We start from the raw sequence: 16,005 nt of genomic DNA, 5'->3' as shown, positions 1-16,005 counted from the left end.
ATCGAACCCAATAATCACTTGGTGCTAAACATCCACGCTATCACTGAGCCATACTGCTGGCTAAAAGAAAGCTGGAATGTATGCTTTGTATATAGCCAGCAGCGTAGACTAGTGGTTTGCATATTATGCTTTCGAGCGGAGTGGTCATGGTTCGATTCCCACTAGTACCTGTTGGCCAGATCTTGGTTTGTGACTCCAGGTCGATTGTTTCCGTTTAGAGTTTGACAATTTTTCTGATTTTCATTGAAACAGTTCCTGTAAATTAGCATTTCCTGTGCAATCTCTCTTGCAAATCTCAAGTTATTCAGCGTCTTGAGGTTCGCCAATTTCTATAATAAATTGCTGCAAAAATTATCCATAGATGTCACTGTGGATGATGTTTGTATTATTTTATTATTATTATTTATTATTTTATTAATTGAAAAATCAACAGACAGGATGTACATAGATATGTATAAAAAAAACAAATGGTAAATAAATAATATATGTAACATCCGAGTCCAATAATAGATTTTTACAAAAATGAAAAAGATAAATATAAGGAAAACAAATTAAAAAGTAAATAATAAAGGCATGACAAAATATGTAGAACATTGCATAATTAAACTATAGTATTTAAATATTTGGAAAAGGTTATAAAATAGAATATAAGAAGAAATTGAAATTTACAAATATAAACAAATGAATTTGAATTTGTATGAATTTGCATTGTATAAAAGTGTTTGTATTAATTATATTATTGAATTGTATCTGTATTTGTACACTGGTCGCTTTGGATTGATCTCTAAAGGCGAGTGTACATGTTCGATTGAAATAAAAATAAAAAATAAAATAAAATTTGTATCTGTATACATATGTATAGGTACATATATAAGGCATACAGTAATAGAATAGGTGGTAATATTTGAATGTTGTTTTTGGTCGAAATCAATCATTTTCAATGAACCGCGTACTCGCTCAGTCCGTGTGCTTACCCCGCGATTGATTGGATTGAGGTTTTCATTGATTACCACATTCAATCTGATAGTGAATGATTGAGGATTGGTGGCCAAAGGATGGTGAAATTCTATAGTGTGTTTGTAAAATGCGAGGGCTGTCCAATTAAAGCTATATGTTTAATATAAAATCGGAAAATGAATAATTTCACTTCGATTAGTATACATAGCCAGCAGTATGGCTCGGTGATTGCGTTTATGTTTAGCACCGAGAGGTTACCGGGTTCGATTCCGTGCTAATCTTTAATACTGCTGGTCAGACATGGATATTTTTGACTCCAAGTCAATCGTTTCTTACCAGAGTTTGCCAATTTATCTGGTTTCATTGTTGAAACGGTTCCTCCATCAAATTGCCAAAAACCTTCCTATCCACTATCACAAATATCTGAATTTGATTTATGTACAATATGTTAAAACTTATGTACAAGTCTAAATACATAGATTTATCTATGGATTAATTTATCAATTAATTTAAAGTTCAGCATCTCGAAAATCAGCGATTAATGTAATAAAAAATGGTGCAATGTTTGTAATTAATTGTCTAGGAAAGTGCATTGGGTTCTACCTGTTAAGCCTTCCCGGTATATATCTATGTAGAAATAAAATAAAATAAAATCAATTTCAAAATTGTGTATTTTGATAAAACTTTGAGAAGACAAATCTTTTGCCTTTTAAATTGAATGACCAACTTTTGATTTTGATAAAGGATGGATGGTTTTACATACATATATGTATGTTTGAATGGAAATAATCTTTAATACTGCTGGTCAGACTTGTATATTTGTGACTCTAAGTCGATCTTTTCTTATCAGAGTTTGCCAATTTATCTGATTTCATTGTAGAAACGGTTCCTCCATCAAATTTACAAAAATCATCCTACCTCCTGTCACTTATATCTGAATTTGATTTATGTACAATATGTAAAAAACGGTTGCAACGGTTCCTCAATTCAATTTTGGATCAATTATTTTTTGGAAAACACCCGTTGAAATATCTTCGGGCACAACACTAGTCTACAATTATCACTTACCCGACTATACTGACCGTTTATTTTACTTTTGAACATTTATGATACATATAGATAATGACACAGTACATTTTCCCTAATATTCCAATATCCTTTAACAATATATTTATATGTATATAAATTTATCTACAAGTCTAAATTCAAAAATTCCCCTATGAATTCATTAATTAATTGTTAGATAAATTGGGTGTTCTTCAGCCTCTCGAAATACAGTGATTTATGTAATAAAAATTCTGCAATGTTTGTAATTAATTGTCTAGGAAAGCGCATTGGGGTTTACCTATAAGGCCTTCTTGGTATATATCTATGTAAAATAAAAAAATAAAATATGTTTATACGTATTATATTTAAGCGAAAACGTATCTAAGTAAGTACAATTTACGCGACAATGTGTTCGCTAAGCTTTAAGAATTAAACAACACACGCTTAACAATGCATATACTTTATCGCACGTTCCGGCCCTGGAATAAGTGGAGGCTCAGTCTAAAATTTGTAGAAATCCTGGAGCGGGAAACACAAAGCCAGCCCTTGTTAAGGAAAGGGTTCATATCCCCGTCGCGTTTATGCACGAGGGTACTGAGGACCAAATTGAATTTATAATACGGCCATCTTAAACGTCATCCACCACCCACCCCCCCTCCCATCTCGTCGTTCTGTTCATCCCTTGCCGATTTCAACTAAAAGCACACGTTTTATTAAACGCCCTTGATAATCCTGGATATTTTATGGAAAATTAGCCCGTATTCTCGACGCACATCTACATACCTTCCTATTCCCATAGGAAAATTATTTCACATTTTAATTGGATATATTTTCTAGTCATAACATTATTATTACGTCGTATCTCTACTTCCAATGAGGTAATATTAAATTAAATTTTGCATTCTATAAAAATTTTAGTTGAGTTAGAGATTGCAATGTACCGTCAAATTTCTGAAAGTGAATGATTTTTCCTACTACCGGTAATCCGGTATTTACCGCTAAATTAAAATATTTTATAACTCTATGTGAATACTTTTCCCAAAAACATTTATCTAAATTGAATCATATATATTTCAAAATCTCATACGTGAATAATGTCATATAATTGCATTAAAGTAAAGTAGTAATATTAAATAAATTTAATTTTTAACTAATCATATTTATTTATTAAAAGTTAAGACCATTTGTATGTTTCGTTCACAGTTTAAACATCCATCTGATCACGTTTATAACGTGATCAGATGGATGGATGGATCGTATATTTGATTGGTCTGCGTTGCCAGTGAATGTATGAATTTGAAATAGCCACATTTAATACTGAAAATAAAAAAATTCCATTCCAATAAGCAATTTGCCATTTGCATCGATTTTCAATGTAATATTATTCAATTATAAACCGGTGTGTGCACTAAATTCGCGATAAAATAGTTTCCGAAAACTATTTTTTTTTATTTACCGGTAATTGCCCGTGTTTATTAATATATACATACATATATACCGGTATTTATTAATGTCCGTTTGGCCAAATTTCCATTTGCCTAATTTAATTCAATTTAGCGTGCACATTTTTTATAACCAACAATCGTATTTACATTTACATTTTGGTCTTGAGATTTAAAAATATTTATTTTTCCTATTTATTTATTTTTCAAACACTGTCAAAAGCGGATTATACCTCATATATTAATCTAAGGGCGTGTTTGTGTGTGTGTTGTTTTTACTTTATTTTCTTTTTAAATACGAATATCACATTTTGTGAAATCTCTACGATCATGAGGGACACTTAAAAGGGTATACAATTCCCCGTGGAGAGATTTATAGGTATTCTCTATATACATACATACATATGTATGTATATGTACGAGCATTTGGGCTATTCTACTTGGGTTTCTTTATGCTCACAGTGTGAACCTTGTGCCACTCGCTTCAGTCCTACATTGCATTAACTTTGAAAAGGAATTTAAAAAGAATTGTAGATAAATTTTGGTTTGTGTCAAAGTGAGGTTTATTTTTGTGCTAAACGGTCCATTTGACCTGAAAAAAAAGTCTAATTTTATGGATTCATCTGACCGCGAAAGTTTGCTGAATGTGCGCACATTATCTGGGTTAAATAGAAACGTCAACGGTTTAACCGAAATCCATTACGAATTCGTTGTAAAAAACGTACATGTAAAATTGATTCAATTAGTCTAAACGTTCAGAGCAATACTGCATCTATTGATATTTTAGATACACATATGTACATGTGTATTATACCTATACATAAATGAACGCTAAAAAAGCTATTAAAAATAAGCTTGTAGAAATCATTGGAATTTAAGCTGGTTTTTTATATTATTGTAATTAATGACAGTTGCATTGTAATCATACAAATTCAAAGATTTATAGTAAATAGCTTTTTTAAAAGGGTGGGGGCTTAACTAAAATTTCTATAGAATGCAAAGTATTTTATATTTGGTCATATTAATAAATTCTTCTAAGAGTACTTTATATTTTACATTCTTGTACTATCATCTTATTAGAATTTTTAATTAAAGTTCCAGAATTTTGTGTTTTGCAACTTAATTTAGAGCAGTCTAATTCTTCAATGCGCAGTACATTTAGTAATTTAACTCTGTTAATGTCAATGCAGGCTTTCCCTGCAGCAAAGAGTCTTTATTCTAAATATATTCTTGTCGATACTCTTATTCCAGAGGATAGCGACCTCCATTGTTTTTCCAACGATAAGTGTGGATGATTTAGCCAAAATACTTTAATGGTAGAGGCCACAAACACAACCAATATCTTTATTTAATCTATTATTGCATTTAAAACGTATGTACATATGTTAGAAAGTATAAAAGCTTGTGATACTAGGTTTATATGAGATGGGAGAAAGTGAGAGTGAGAAAAGTAAATGTTAGCACTACTTAAGAGAATTGTGAGGGTGTCATCGCTTCGATCTGATATAAAATTCCGATGCATAACAATTTTAATGAGTTGGATAATGATTAAACTCCTCTAGTTTCATGTCGGAAACATTAACTTACTTCAATGTTAGCTAGCTTCCGTATTCCGATAAGATATTAACGCAATCTAAAGAGTGGAAGTGGTTCAAAATTAGGTCACAATTTTTTGACAGGCTGGAATGTCACTGAACTAACAAAGTAAAGCTAGTAAAAGCTTGTAAAAAGACATCTATTCATCAACTTTGTTTTGTCCTTTAATAATCTTCTATATAAGTTATTATGATAAAGGATATATGATATTCCTTAACTGACTAGAGTTTGGTGCAAATCGAATTTCAATTTGATAAATGGAAAGTTTGCTATCTACATACATACTATAAATGGAGTTTCCATGTTGCATTTAAGCCGCGGTCGTATATCATTTGTGAAATTCTGCCGAGTAATTCATATTCACAGCATCTATAGCGCCAATTTAACAGGTTTTTCACTATCTCTAATTATGTTTAATACTCAAATTGACTGTGTAATAAATCTATATTTATATCTTCAAATTAAAAAAAATGCCTGCACGATACTTTTTTGGTACTGTTTTTCTTCAAGATAAAATTTCAGCTCTAAAATCATCGTTTCAGATAGTATAAAATAAATTTATCCATGTTTTTCCGTTACACAAATGCGCTGGAAAATATTCCACGGGGAAACGGTTGTTCCGATTAAATTGCCAGTGCATGTTACCGAGGACGTTCGGAAAACTGTGTGATTGAGTTTTCCGCAATTTTTGCGATCGTCCTTTGAATTGGAATTTCTATGGAAATATTATTCTATTTGTTGTTTTATATTTGAAAAATATATATTCAGTGAATAATTTTTAAATATCAAAGTTTAGTTATTATGTTTTAATATGAATTTGTTATGTGTATATTAACCTGCGATTATGTGACTCTCTCTCGCATACTTAAACACTCCCTAATCATATCACATCCATGAATTATATGGAATAAGAATTCTGGGAACGTATTATGACGCTCTGAATAATTTCTAGTTTTAGACAGACAAAAGTGTAAAATATCCTATAGGGATTCGTCTACTAGAATATGAATTTAATTCCTTTACAAATGGGTAGTTTTCAGCATTGAAATCATAGAGTCAGCTAAGCTTTCACTAAGCGAATGAAAGCTGGGATTTGCTAACCCGTTGTTCTGAAATTGTTAGATAATATGTGATATATTATAATTTGAATAACATTTTTCCATATTTGATTGGATAATTCTAGGTATTAGCTTGTACGGATAATACAGATGTAATTTATTTTTATTTTTTGAAAACGCAAAATGAGTTGTCACGCGACGCTCAAAGATACGATATCAGTGGCGTGCATAGTGCAATGTTGTTAGTGTAGAAAAAAATAACAAGAAAAGTTTCATTGTAAAAATTTCAATAATAAAATTTGGGGTTCAACTACATATTTCGTATATTTTTGACATAAATTTATAATGACAGTGAAGTTTTAACAAAGACTTTTATAAATTGTATGATTTTTTTGTCATAACGTTTTTATAAATACAAGTATTTTTATAGGAAAAACGTGTAATGGAATTATATAGCAAATAATGTTTACAATTACTAAGAAAAATGATAAAAATAGAAATTTAAAGTAATAAAAGATCCCAATATGACGTGGAATATTATAAATAGAAGAGCAAGATCTAAATATGTATATAAAAAGGTATTAGATAAATGGTTAGTAAACAGGCACTAGTGTGATATAATGAACAATTTTGGAGAGATCTTATTATATGTACATTGGAATAGTATTTGATTAAATAAATAAGGACTATCAATTGTATAATTCAAAAGCTTCAAAAACACCATCAATTTTCCTCCTAGATTTTAAGGAAACAAAACGACCTTTGTGAAGAAATGTGGAATTGCAGTAGGAATAGATTATTTTATTTATATTTTTATTTTTATTTTTTTCTATCTTGTAAATAGTTTAAAAATAATTTAATATCATAATAAATCTCATCGCCTAAAAATTAATATAAAATAATATCCATTGTATACAATTTATATTATTATATTGAAAACAACTGCATTTACCTGACTGTTGAAGCATTTTTTTCAACAAAATCATTTCCATACGATGAGATTCATATTTGTAACATTCGCACAGGGTCGTATATGCATTATAAGCTATTAACATACATATGTACATATATGCGATAGAATAAATTCCAAAAAGTACTAGAAAATTCCAGATGACTTCTTACAAATTAATTGAAATGGAAGAGCAACAGTACTATGGGATTTAAAGGGGTTGGATAGTCAAAAAATGAAACCCAAATTCCCATATACCTTGCTTATTATTAAATGAATATGAAAACGGAAAGATAACAGTTGTTCGACATGAAAAATGGTTCAGTTGTTTGACACGAAAAATCCAGTAAACACGAATCTGGTAATAAAAAATGTTGATAGGCTCGAGATTCGGAGATATATGTGTTTTTTTAAATCGCGCGATTTTTCTATATATTGGTATTATTCCGTCGATGTCTCGAAATTTGTCAATTTCCTGTTCAAAATGAATATTGGAATCCATAGTCGGTTATTTTATATTTCATTTGTAGTACTTTTGTCGTGTTATTTACTATCAACTAAAATGCCAAGGCTTCTCACTCGATCAACCCTAAGTAATTGTTTAGTATCTATGTATAAGAAAATGAAACAATATAGGGGATGTAAGTCGAGAGAATGTTGAAACTTGGTAACATTGACAAACAACTGGTTATTAAGACAGTAGTTAATGAAGCAGTCCGTCTTTTTGTAAGTTTAAAGTTTCAAACAATCAATGAAAGAGTTTCTTTATACATATGTACATACATATATGTATATATTTGAGATATATTTTCATATTTTTAAACACGTGATGGTTCTCAATAACTGTGTTACTTCAATAAAAAAGTTTCACAATTGTAATTGCATACGTATGTGTGTACACTGAATTAAACCCAAAAAAATTGAGAATCCGATTTTCCTTCCGGAAAATTCGCATATCCATATGTACATACTTCTTTTACTCTGACTTATGTATATCCGTATACGTATATTATATGTGCCTATAATTCTAATCGCTTTTAAATTAATGCCTCTATATATATAACGATTTTCTTCGTCGACGACAATATTGCCACAATAATAAAATTAATCCCCTTTCGTGGAAGAAGACCAATCTATCGGTTTGCCAAGGCCATATTGGACATCTGAGAGAATATATTGAGCGTGGGTGTAGTAAACGTGGTTCGTTTTGATTTGCTTCCACACCGGCCCGAAATGGTTTACGGCCGGGCAGTTTTGAGGAAATTGGACCGACATCAATACGGGTGTGGCGAAACGATCAATTAGCCTGATTGTGTCCAAAAACCCACTTTCGATTTCCAATTAATTAGTCGGGAAAGTGCTCCCACGCACCTGACCGTGTTGCATCGCACCTCGGATACGAAAAGGTTAAATATCCGTCCGTGGAAGTTCGGTTCGTCGCTTTTATCGATGATTTGTCTGCGGATATATGCGATCCTTATTGTTGTGTTTTTCCGAGCGTTAAATTCCCTAAGTAAAAGAGAAAGAAAATATATGTATATGTATATAAATATATATTTTTTCCCGGACGCCAAATCGAATTAGGGCTGGTTGTGACTTCGTGTTTGTTGTGTAGAATAATACTTGTCTCTGTAGGCTTGTTAGAAGATTGTACAATATATAATATTAATTCTCCCCTTATTCTATTTTTATTATACGTATAAATATATGTGGCAAATTCAACGTATGTATTCTTATTTTCATAATCATAATGTATTCTTATTTTCATAATGATAATATATAATTATTTATGATACTTAGCTAACACTATAAGCCAGAGTACCACAATATGAGATGTTTGGTAGCGTTCGGTTGGAAACTGCAAATTTGCACAACGCTCAAGCAAACAAACAATCATCTTTGTATAGTATTGTACCTAATGTTACGTATGATGGCTTTATTTTCTCAATTGATTTCTTCGCTTTCATATCAATTATTTATCACAATATAACGCCTAATACTTAAGTATAAAACGTTTAAAACAAAGTGATCAAACATTATAATCCTTTCTTGGATTATTTTCTTCGTTATACTGGCAAGAAATTGGTTTATCGGTCGTTAAGAGGGCTGTACACCCGAAACCTTAATTTTGTTACCGTTCCTTTCTTCGATATATATATTGAGTGTATGTATATATTGAGTGAATGCGACAGTTGCGCTTCGACCAGATAAAACGTATTTTAAATTGAAAAAATCTAGGTTTCGTATTCTCCTATTTTCTCCTCCAAAAATGGACCAATTTAAAAAAAAAATTCATCATCGGTATGAGAAAGATACTTTCTGTGCATCTATCGGCGTATTTTTTTTTTAAATCGACCGTTGGACTCCTGCACGCTGGACTCGTTTCGTGGGTGTAAAAAAGAGGCGATTTTATAGATTTTTATAGTTTGGCGGCTTCTAGCTCCTATAAAAAATAATTAATCAAAAAAATAAAACAATAGATGCACCCCAATGGTAGATATCCATAGCATATTAAAAAATAATTTCTCTAGTGCCATAATTGAGGAAGGGAGAAGTATAGTACGTTTGTATGGACAAGGCGCTGCTGTCCAGCCCTCTTAAGTCACAGAATTAGCAACAAGAGTTTATGTTGAATCTATGTTAACTCAGGACACCTTTGAAGGGGAATTTTTTTCTTTGAATCTTTGACTGTTTGTTATTTGTTACGATTACATATAATTCTCCGTAAATTTGCTCACACGGTTCACTAAATCTCCTGTTTATCCATTTGCCGGACGACCTCGCCTTCAAGATTTATTTTTGCGAAAAAGTTTCATACTGTAAGACAGGAAGTGAGCCATTTTTCCCACAGGATACAAAACTCACACTCCCACACTCCAAGCTTTTAATCACACATCCGGGAAACGTTTCTTCCGCTGCGATGCATTTTTCTTTTTGCTCTCTACTACGGTCTAGTGTACAATTCTTAGTTAATAAACCTCCCCAGGAAACTCCTTCCCCTTCAGACAATTACTACGATTCCACTGCGAAAATAAACTCTCACTAATGCCGGATACTTCATTAATAATTACATTATCGCTATATTTTTGGGAAGAAAATTTGTGATGCTGTTACTTGTACCATAAAAGTAATATATGTATATGTAAGTTGTATTTTTTCCTAATATGAAGACAACCATAAAAGATCAGTACTAAAATTATATACATACATTTCGATATCGATTCTGAATCTGACTGCCGATTTGTCTGCAAAGAACCTGTCGTAGTGATTTCTCAGAAACCAACATCTTCGAGCGATTCTTATTGTGTCCATCTTTGTCTTTCAAACGATTTAAATATTACTAAACGTACATTATTATAATCACAATACTTTTTTAATAATTGTATAATATGTGCGAACGTTGTTTATTAATTTTCTCCCAATATGATTACAAAATTTCATTTGAAAGATTCTCACAGATGAAATTGAGAGATTTGTCTTCGGATATGTCTCTCGTAGGGTAAAATATATAATAACCAGAGGCCTTGTCTGTTGGGAAATCTCTTCAAGAATGCCTACCATAATAAAAATTTGATTCAACATTTACGTACTCAAGTTTATATATGTATATGTACATCAATGCTGTGAATAAAAGTATAAGCATTTAAATGGCTTGATAGCCTCATAGATATAATCCAAGTCAAAAGTGTTTGTAATATTATATAATGTACTCATTTGAGTCGACAAAATTAGACATAGTGTGAGCTAATGCAGAAGACCGGTACGTTTTTGTTTACGCCCTAATTTCCCTAATTTTCATATGGCTCGTTAGTGTGATTATTTATAAGTGATAAGCTTCCGTCGGGGAAAAATTTGATACCCAGAAAATATAATTTTGCACTCAAACTGAATGGATGTGCGATGGTATTGCAGGGCTCTGTAGTATCCCACCTTCCACAAAACCCTAAGGACCCTTTACGGCAGAAGGGCCAATTATTTGCGCGTTTCTGGATTTACGCACATAAGCATGAGGAGCGGGATCAAAAAATACTGTGAGTTTGAGATTTGATAAATCTAGTATTATTTTATCAGTTCCACATACAATCGGAAATTATTCACCATAGAATAGCACAATACCTTTATTAGTGGCATTTTCAATAGCTGAATGCAACTGAAATTGTTAAATGTATAATGGGTCTTTGAATTCACAGTCTGATTGGCTATCATTCTGGATGAAAGCGCTCATTTGCCAAATTGCATTCTCTATCGCATCGTATGAGTATGTACATATCTTTAAATCAGTGCAACAAGCATGCACTTCAACGAGCTTCATTCTTTGAAAATTAAGAACCATTTGAAAAATAACTAAAGCAAATGTTTTGGATTATAATTAATGTTCTTTTGTATCGACTTTTGGATTGGATCATCAAACAAAAAATAGTTCCAGAAAGTTTATAATTCTAAGCCACGAGGAAACAATTCACAAAATCTTTTGACAGCTTTTTATGTTAAAAAAAAATATTTGGATTATAGTAGTATTAGATCATTCATATTCGTATACAATTTAACTCGTAAATTATTTCTCTACAAGTGCAAATACACTTTCAATGATGTGCGCTAGTTGTAACATACATAATAGTCAATTTTTGATTGCTGTGATGTTTTTACGAATGATTTATAGTTCTAGGTATTACAAATAATTGTAATTATAGCCGTATTACGATAACTCTAAGAATGTGTTCAAAACAAAAATGTGACTTTCCAACTCAATTTACTAGTCGAATGGCATTTTCACGAAAACTTAACCTCTCCATCTAACCTGGTATCAACTTATAGTTCAACTGTATTTTCAGTTACAATATATTTTAACCAGTTGGAATAAACGTGAGGCAGAATATATTCCAATTAGTCATAATATATTACAACTGAAAATACACTTCAACTATAATGGTAGTTGATACTAGGTTAGATTAAATATATTCCAACTAGTCAACGTATATTACAACTGGAAAATACACTTCAACTGTAATATACACATATGTACATGATAAATTTAAGTTTTAAGCAAAATTTGTTTGTATACACACCGAAGTGGGGTATGCAAGTGCCCCAATTTTTACGTTTTTCGTAATAACTATGTGGTTTTCAAAGCTATACACCCTATATTTCTTGTATTTCTAGAATGAACTACAAGAAATTTATTTTAATAGTTGTAATAGTTTAAATTTTGTATGATTTAGAAAAGGGGTATATCGTAAAAAAATACATTTATACATTTCTACGTTCCAAAGTATGATTTAAAGGCGGTAGTGATAAGTCATGTTTTCGACTGTTCGAATATTCTTGTTGATCGATGAATGAATGCGAGAGAAAGAGACAGCTATATTTTCGTAAGCTATTGTTTTTGTGGCTTTTGGCGCGTGGCTATTGAGTCATACAGTCGCCTGTTGGCCTCACCTATGTGCGTTTGCATGTCAATACTTATCGCTATTTATTAATACAAAAATAGTGAACATGCTATTATTATTAGGTCTTACTCGACCCCGGTTCGGGACACTCGTTCGATCTCGATGCTTCGTCCTTCAAAGGTTAAGAAAAGACACGAATAGAATATAGAGTATAGAGTTTTTTATGGATTTAAAATGTCATCCTATTTTAAAATTTCTCTATGATGTTTTACAAATATTTATTTATTTCATCATTGCTAGCATTGCATTTGAATTTAAAGTACTTCGCACAGAATTTCATACATTTTTCACATAATGCCGAAATGCAGACTGGTTGTAAGTGAATAGGCCTACTAATTCTCACTTTTTTCAACAATATAAGTATCCTTGATATGCGAGATATAATTTCTGATTTATATCCATGTCAAAGGTGACATATTTTCGTATCCCAAATATGTGTTTAGACACGGTTCGTCGTCAAAAGCATATAGAGGTATAAAAGTTCATTGCCTCGTGCTTGATGGTGCATTCACAGTACTTTTCAGTCATACTATCTCAGACAGACACACAGTTTCGCATTTTATCGGTTTACCGCTGTTGAGAAAGTGGGTGGTGGGTGAAAGCGGACCTAATGTGTTTGCGAAGAAACAACATCTCGCAGAATCCGTCGCCCGAGAAGGACCGCGTCGCTAATGTCTGTTTGTGGAGGGTAGCAAAGTCAAATATTTTGTCATTCGGCCTCAGGGGAGGTGGCTTGGATAGGGTGGAATTTTCTTTCCACGGTTAAAGGGGTAGTAGATTCATTTGCGGAAATTGAATGCAGTCGACGATGTCGCGTGCAAACTCACATTGGTTTTATCCGTGTATTATAAAGTAAGCTTTTAATAGCCGCCTCCGTCTGTTCGTTTTATCTATGTGTGTACGATCGTGTGTTTATCAGCAAGTTGTATCTTTGGGATTTGATTAGAAAATGCACCGTCATTAATGAAGTACGTGCTGATTGATTTGATTCCATTTCTTTGTAAATAATACTTATACAAAGTAGGTTAATTTAGAAAATTTTAAATGTATTACTTACGAGTGCTGGATGTGGTCCAAAAACGATGTTGATCGACGTTCAAATAATTGTTTTCATAACCTTCGAGAATTTTAATATACTATGTAACTCAGTTTTATTATAATGATATATATTTTGAAAGCCTGAAGAAAAAGATCTTCGACCAATGTGTTTTGCCAGTGATGACGTATGGATGTAAAACTTAGACATTGAACGCCAAGTTGCTACACAAAGTTCAATGCACTCAAAGAAGTAAGGAACGTTTTATGCTTGGCATAATGAGGAAAGACAGGAAACGGAATACTTGGGTGAAAAGTATGACAAGGGCTGTGGATGTAGTGGATAGAGTGAAGAGATTGAAATGGCAATGGGCGAGTCACGTGATGGACGAAAGGTGGACAAAAGAAGTGCTAGAATGGTACCCGAGAGAATGCAAAAGGTTAAAAGAAAGACCGCAGGGAAGATGGATAGACGAAATTAGGAAAATGTGTGCGATGAGATAGAGGAGAGTTGCGCAAAACAGAGACGAGTGGAAGCGTGTTGGAGAGGCCTTCATCCAGCAGTGGATTGCGAATGACTGTAGATGATGATATCATGATATTTTGAAAAAAAATATAAATACATATATTTATATATCGTCTCTATGTGTCCAAAATAATTTAGATGCATTTTTTTATAGTTTGTTTATAAAATGCACTTTGATCTGAATTTTTTTGCGTTGCATTTTTTAGTACATGGTTAGTTTCGCTATGAGATTTTTTGCATATATTATCGTCAATAAATACTCTCATCCCATAGTTAATTCACTGTTTAGTTTATGTTTCAACTTAATTCCACAAACAACGTTCAATTCGTGTGTTGTAATTTTCTTATATGTACAAACGTATAATGTATTGCAGATTAAATAAACAAATAAAATAAACATAGGAAATTTATTTCGCTTTACACAGGAAATTGCTCAACCGCAAACAGTTCCAGATAAATTGCAGTCAACATCTTATAATTTAAAATTCACTTATTTTTTCTTTTTTTGCAGATGGCGTGCAGAGATCTCACAATCAGCGCATATCATAAATCCAAACAAGCGATGGGAATTGTATCAAATTTATATTATTAAATCCATACCTATATACGTATGTACATATAAAATATTCATAGCTACTAAATGTTCTATTTATATATAAAATAATAATACTAAAAAATATATTTAAAAAAAAATGGGGAAATGAATCGCTTCAAAACAGATTACTGTAAAATATAATAACATATATTATACTCATAGAGTAATACTTGCATATATTGAAGGAGAATGGAGGGTATGGGTGATGTGATAGAGACTCGACAGTTTCAAGTGTGAAAGCTCTATAATGGAGTTTGTTCCGCCGCATGAAGGCTTCTCAAACATTTCGCTGTACGACTTCGCATCGCTGTTCAACCATTCGGGGCTGTTGTACAATGTGTCAGGTGACAACTTCACGACAGATGCAACTTACAACTTCATCTTGCCGTGGTGGAGGAAGCTGATATGGAGCCTCCTGTTCTGGGTCATGGTGACTGTTGCCACCGGAGGGAACCTCATCGTCATATGGATTGTGCTGGCACACAAAAGAATGAGGACTGTCACCAACTACTTCTTAGGTTAGTATCCACTTTCACCATTTCAAATCTAGTTCTCACCTATTTGATACGTTTATCTGATATTCCATAATACGATTTTCAATATCAAACAAAAATGAGTCAATTCGAAATGAGCTTTACTATTTGTATGTAAAGTCCAAAATGGCATAGGTGAATATCGATGCGGTGCAAACGATCGAAAAGTGACAGACAGACTGAACCACAGATTAACGACACATGTACCTTACGCGTGCGCACTGCTCGCACTTATAGTAAGCGAAATTTACCCGAAGTCCCAACATACCTACCCTGTATACGTTCTGTGCTTCTGATGCTTTAGTTCCGAATTTTTTCTTATTAAATTATTAATAACTCGCCAGAAAGATCCAACTCAATTTTAATAATTACCATTTTATTAATTGCATCTGTGCACATCGAAAGGTTACTTAAATTTTTCATTCGTGAAGTCGAGAATTGCGTTTAAAGCAGCCATCCAGTTAATCTGTGGTTCAATCTCTCTGGTGCTTTTCGATCGTTTGCACCAAACCCGTGAATATTGACTGGTGATATTCGTGGTTCTAGGACACTTATCCCCCGGACACATACCCCCGGTCAAAAAACCCCTGGACATTAGCCCCCCGTGCAAATAACCCCCCCCCCCCCCCCCAATAATAATAATTTAAAATATACAAAACTCCAAAATCAATTGTATTTTAATCACTTTTTCTTTTCCTTTTCTCGATTTTACAAATTCCATCATGGATAGTCTAAAAATATTTAAAATATAATGACAATAATATACACTTTTATTAAATTTTGCTTTCAATACCAAATAATGCAAACGCTAACTGGTGAC

General features: G+C 32.3%; 1 protein-coding gene across 1 annotated transcript in view; it reads left to right on the top strand.

Annotated features, from left to right (window-relative positions):
* The first annotated feature begins 14,837 nt into the window (after positions 1-14,837).
* The window catches only part of LOC143912906 (tachykinin-like peptides receptor 99D), a 212,264-nt gene continuing 211,096 nt past the window's right edge, over positions 14,838-16,005 (top strand). Inside the window, exon 1 of the mRNA XM_077432356.1 lies at positions 14,838-15,170. Coding sequence (XP_077288482.1) covers positions 14,900-15,170 — 271 coding nt within the window. The 5' untranslated portion in view covers positions 14,838-14,899. The remainder of the gene's footprint in view (positions 15,171-16,005) is intronic.

This window comes from Arctopsyche grandis, chromosome 6 (genome assembly GCF_051622035.1).
Source record: "Arctopsyche grandis isolate Sample6627 chromosome 6, ASM5162203v2, whole genome shotgun sequence".
NCBI lineage: Eukaryota > Metazoa > Arthropoda > Insecta > Trichoptera > Hydropsychidae > Arctopsyche > Arctopsyche grandis.
This window is presented reverse-complemented; position numbering and strand designations above follow the sequence as displayed.